Source organism: Centropristis striata, chromosome 16 (assembly GCF_030273125.1).
Source record: "Centropristis striata isolate RG_2023a ecotype Rhode Island chromosome 16, C.striata_1.0, whole genome shotgun sequence".
In the NCBI taxonomy this organism is placed as follows: Eukaryota; Metazoa; Chordata; class Actinopteri; order Perciformes; family Serranidae; genus Centropristis; species Centropristis striata.
The window spans coordinates 4,443,589-4,449,588 of NC_081532.1; the positions used below are offsets into that span (position 1 = coordinate 4,443,589).

Genomic DNA, 6,000 nt, shown 5'->3' on the forward strand with positions numbered 1-6,000 from the left:
AACACACAATTAGCTAACACTATAGATACAGTCATGGAAAAAAACATTAGACCACCCTTGTTTTCTTAAATTTCTTGTTCATTTTAATGCCTGGTACAACTAAAGGTACATTTGTTTGGACAAATATAATGATAACAACAACAATAGCTCAGAGTTTAATTTAAGAGCTGATATTTAGACATTTTCCATGGTTCTCTTGATAATGATTTTGGTTATTATCAAGAAAACCATGGAAAATGGTTAGATATCAGCACTTAAATTAAACTCTAATGAACTATTTTTGTTGTTATAATTATATCTGTCCACAATAATGTACATTTAGTTGTACCAGGCATTAAAATGAACAAGAAATTAAAGAAAACAAGGGTGGTCTAATATTTTTTTTCCATGACTGTGTATTATCACCTCTAAGATGGAGCAATGTTTATTTCTCACCTTTGGGTCAAAGGGTAGTTTATTCTTTGCATGAGGAGCCCAATATTTATTGGCCAGCTGAAACAAAAATAAGAACATAATCAATATTAGTAAACATGGCATCATACACATACAAAAGTTCATAAAGCAACACAGAAGTTGTTCAAATGGTCTGTTACATGGTGGTGTATACTGAGAAGTTTAACTTGAAATATAATTCTGTGGTTTTTCTCTACTCTTCTGGTTTAAAAGTGAACCATCCAGGAGGGAAAATTCTCAGATTCCACAAAAGTTGGGATGCTGTCTGAAACCGATAAAACCAGAATGCCTCGAATTCAGAATTAGTGTATATATTTACAATAAAACAAAAGTTCCCCAGTTTAAACATTAAATATATTCTTGTTGTATTGTTTTCAATTGAATTTAGGTCGCAATGGATTTTGAAATCATTGCATTACATCGTTTTTCAGTGTTTTTGCAACTTCTTTGGAATCGGTGCTGTAGATTGACTCTCCTCTAGACTTAACATTATGTGATCCACGGTACAAATCCTCTATTACAGGTACCTTCCTCCTATTAGCCTGTTTCCCCACCTCACACATAAGTACTTTTTCTATGTAGCAGGATCTAGCAGGCATAATTTAGATTCACATGACATTTACATTTAGTCATTTAGCAGACACTTTTATCCAAATCGACTTACAGGAAAAAACAATCAAGGTATAGTGCAGTAAGAGCCATTAGTGCAGCAATAAGTGCTAGTGAGGATTCTTTAAGGAGTAGAGTTGTTGTGTGGTGCTAGGAGAGAAGATGCTCTCTGAAGAGCTGAAGGTCTTCAGGAGGTTTTTAAAGGTAGAGAGGGACGCCCCTGCTCTGGTAGGAACTGGTAGTGTGTTCCACCAACGGCGAACAAGAAATGCAAAGAGTCTGGATTGCCTTGGACCAACGGGGGGTAGAGCCAGGCGCCGTTCATTGGAAGAGCGCAACGGTGATGAGGTAGCATATGTCTGTATCAGGGCGTTCAAGTAGCTGGGTGCAGTACCAGAGACAACGTTACAGTACTCAAGTTTTGAGATGATGAGAGCTTGAGTCAAGAGTTGACAATTGCAGGTAAATACACAAAACAGACTTCAGATGAGCCTTCTCTCTTCAGCATAAAAAACAGCCTGGGAAACCCATTTTGACAAAAAGTGCTGGACAACATATGTAGTATGCATGTATAACATATGTAGTTATTACCTGTGTGACATATTCTGCATTAATCTGAGACACAGAAGGCGCTGCAGCCTTCTTAGCGGGGGTTTCCTTCTCTGTGGTGGCCATCTCAAGCTGCTTCACTTATGTCTGTCAGAAAAAGACAGAAACAAGAAATTGTTGGAAAGGTAACCACAGCTACATACCGACACAGACAACCAATAAACTCTTTTACTGAACCTTAAACATGTGGAGCCACTATAAGCAAGACAAGTGCAGACAAAGTTAGCTAGCTGGCTAACTTCAGTAAGTCAAATTAAATGTTAGAAAGTGTTAAATAATCAACATTTTAATTACTCTAGTGCCTCGAGATACTTTAACACACGCCATGTCAGTGCTATGCGCCCATATAATGCATAATAATTAGTACATAATAAGGACAACGTTGTAAAACACTAACATCAACACTAGTGGACGTTAGCTTGTTTCATTAGTTGATTTGCTAGGCTAAGCTAAGCTAATAGTGGCACTAATAGTGACTAAACTTATAGCGATGACGTCACTTTGAGCCCTGTAGCGTTCACAAATGTATAATAATAAAGTAAGCTCACAAACCTTTGTGTTTATTTCAGCATGAGTGCCGCGAACGGCCGGTTACACATGTACACAACAAAACGCGCTGAATGCGACTGACTTCCTGAAGGGGTCCGTCCCGAAAATCGTCCGCGGGTACAAAAGCAAGTCTTTCGTTCCTATCGTGTACATATCACACATACACACAAAGTGCACTCAAATAAATAAATAAATAAATAGTTTTGAGAAATGTTCATATCAGTTAAATGTACACCCTAAAAATATTCAACAAGACTATAAAATATCGAATAAAACACGTTTAATTCATGAAATACAAAAATAAAAGCACATTGCAGCTCCCATAGTGCATACAACAAATTAAGAACAACAACACACAAACACTGAAGGACAATAAGGTTTAGAGGTATAAAATATCACAACAAGAATAAATAATTGAATGGCAAAAAAATATTGAATATAGAATAAATAGCTGTGTATGTAAAGGAGGTGAATGAGGATGAGTGGTAGCATGTAGAGGTAAGTTTTTAGATAATATGAATATAAATATATTGCACTATAATATTATTGCACTTATATGGTAAAGAACAGGACTGTGTGTGGATGTTAGTAAACACATTTTTACATACTGTATACACAGACATATTAATAACAAATAATGATGATCATAAATGCAATGTTATAGACAAAACACTTTTCACTGTTCACTTTTCTCATGGATATATCAATGTGTGAGAAACAACAGACTCACTCTTCTACTTTCAGCACCATCAGAATTTGAAATGTGCGGTTTTGACCATTTTTTTTCAGTTGTAGGATAAAACACTGATCCCTGGGCGAAGCTTCTGTTGACTATTTGCTTTCAATTTGATCAACTGATGTTCCTCTGCAGATTGTCTGTCCTGGGTGGTTTCTTCTCACAGTGAGTTCTTTCATGGGTTCTTAAATGTGAAGATTGCCATGAATGCCTCCCACACAAAACACACTGAAATGGTTTCAAGCCTGTGTACCATCTCACGCTGTTGTAATTTAGAGGAACTTCAAACACTGGAAACACTTGTGTTGCCAGTTGCCTGGATTGTGCATTGGCTTAAAAAATGTTGTGCTTTTCACAGTACTTTCAAAATCTTTTGCACATTTTCTACCTAATTTTCCTTTGAGCTATCTGACAATCACATATTTGATTTTGTCGTTTCTGAATAATTGTCATGCAGGGTCTGATCCAGGTGTTTCACAGAAACATCACCAGTGTGCCTCTCTACATTTCTCTTATATAATAGCATTTCCTGGACTGGGATGTTTGCTGTAGTCCTTGTGTTAATCCCGTCCATGTGAGCGTGACAATGACTCTTTAAATCTACTCTCTGACAAATTCTCTTTCCACATATCTCACAGCCAAAAGGTCTCTGTCCAGTTTGTGTCATCATGTGCTTCTTAAGGTTGGATAAAGATGGAAAACATTCATAACATGTATGGCACTGATGCAATAAGGATATTCTCTGCTGCTCACTGGGCAGGTTTCCACCTGTTTGATAAAAAAGTCCTGCATTCAAAACTTACTCATGTAAAAGTACAAAGTATCAGCATCAAAATGTATTTAAAGTATTAAAAGTAAAAGTACTCGTTGTGCAAAATGGACCCACTCAGATTGATTTATATATTCCAAATATATTAGTAGATTATTTGTATAGATGCATTTATATTAGGAGCATTTGATTTAGTAAATATAGGGTTAATTTTAATGACTTAATATACTGTTATGAGGTTTAATTGAAAAAAAAATCCAATCACTTCAAATTGATCATGTTTTTTATGTTAAATCTCGACCTGAAAAGTAACTAAAGCTGTCAGATAAATGTAGTGGAGTAAAAAGTACAATATCTGCCTCAAAACGTAGTGGAGTAGAAGTATAAAGTCACATAAAATGGAAATACTCAAGTAAAGTACAAATACCTCAAAATTGTAATTAAGTACAGAACTTGAGTAACTGAAACTGTATTTTGTGGTTACAAAAGTAACTAAAACTAACTAAAATTTTAGTGAAAATGACCTTCATTTTTGTCTTCCTCAACTTTTTTCATACGTAAACCTTTTTGGCTGATATGAAATCTATTTCATCTATCTGGTTTTATGACCTAATAAACTTATTGGGGCTGAGATGGATCAGACAAAGGAAATGAAGGAAACATTTATTGCGACTTTTTTTTAATCTTGCACCAAAGAAATACCCCATTACAAAAAACTAAAACAAACACTAAAACTAATAAAAACACAACTAAAACTAAGCATTTTCCAAAAGATAAAAATGAATTAAAACTTGCAAACCCACTCTAAAAATTAATTAAAACTAACTGAATCTGAAAACAAAAATTCACAACGAAATCAAAACTAAAACTAATGAAAAATCCCAAACTATTATAACCTTGCTATTATTTTGCTATTATAGTTATTTTACACTGTTGCTCCTGTTCCACTGAGGAATTTAGGGTTTAATTTAGAGTAGGCTGTGGTTCATACATGTTGTTTTTCAGTCCTTCTCTCTTGTTAACGGAGATTTCTCACTTTTCACTCCTCATTTAAACAATCTGTTGCCTCTGATATTCATTGCATTTTTCATTTATCCTTTTTGATTTTCTCGAGGAATCATTGAGGGAAACCGGACCGCAACCCCTAATTTACAATGATGTCAAGAGTACAGAGAAAACACAGAACAGCACAGACAAAACACATGCAAACACATTAAAAACAGTTGCAGTTAAAGGCAGAGTTATTGCTTATCATAGTTTTAAACTGGCCCGAAATTGTGTTGAGTTTGAGTGAATGTTGTAAGATGTTCCAGGTGTTCCAACTGAAAGAAGTTTTTCCAAATTCAGTATTTTCCCAGGAAACATTAAGCATTAATCACTAGAGCATGTTGGATAATTACTATGTGACCAGTTTAATAAAGTGCTGAGGTTTGGTGGCATGTTGCCTATCAATACTTTATAAATGAAAAGAAACCAATGCATGTCTCATCTGATAGATAAAGGTTACATCCCACCTTGTATAGGAGTCAATGATAAACAGAGTCCAGAGAGGTGAGAGTGGAGGCAGAAACATGTCTATAGATAACATCAGAATAATCCAGAAGTGATAAAAAGACAGCCTGAATGATCCGTTTCCTACAGAACAGAGGGAAGTTTGTTTTGTTTCTGTATAAGTATCTGTTTTTTTGTTTTAATTTACTTTTAAATATGTCAATATGAATTTTAAATGTGGGTTTTTGATCTAACCAGACACATTCATTTTGGTTCACAAACATATTTTTTATTTTGTAAAAGCAGAAACAATCCTGAGGTCTGAGCTAATAGGTCTGATTTATTATGCAGAGTTTGTGTTGTTTGGTTTTTGTGTTTTGGCAGGTTATTTTCACGGGAAACTGAGAGATGGCAAAATGATTGTATTTTGTGTTTGGTCTAGATTTAGTGTTTGGTCTGTGGACCTAGTTTAGTCTAAGAAGACCCAGACAGAGTAAGCACAGGCTGTCAAACAGTTTTGGATGCACTTCTATTTCTATGGTTCTCACCTCAGGGATTGTTGATATTTTCCAGATATTTCATATATCCTATATCTAGTGGATGCTGAGAATCAAACAGTAAGTATCCCATATTCTTTTCAAAGACACAACACAGTCCAGGATAACAACAGGATTTCATGCTGCAAACAAATTAATTTGTCAGTTAGAAGTGAAAACCATTAGACAATTGACAACAATAAATTAATCACAATTGTTTTTAAAATATCAAATCATTGTGTATGCTC

The 6,000-nt window shown here is 35.0% G+C and overlaps 1 protein-coding gene across 2 annotated transcripts in view; it reads right to left on the reverse strand.

Annotated features, from left to right (window-relative positions):
• Positions 1-2,327, reverse strand: part of aqr (aquarius intron-binding spliceosomal factor) — a 110,330-nt gene extending 108,003 nt beyond the window's left edge. For both annotated transcript variants that reach the window (XM_059353471.1, XM_059353470.1), the window contains exons 1-3: positions 2,224-2,327; positions 1,654-1,758; positions 436-492 (exon numbers count right to left, since the gene is read on the reverse strand). In XM_059353471.1, coding sequence (XP_059209454.1) covers positions 436-492; positions 1,654-1,737 — 141 coding nt within the window. In that variant the 5' untranslated portion in view covers positions 1,738-1,758; positions 2,224-2,327. The remainder of the gene's footprint in view (positions 1-435; positions 493-1,653; positions 1,759-2,223) is intronic.
• Between the last annotated feature and the right edge of the window lie 3,673 nt (positions 2,328-6,000).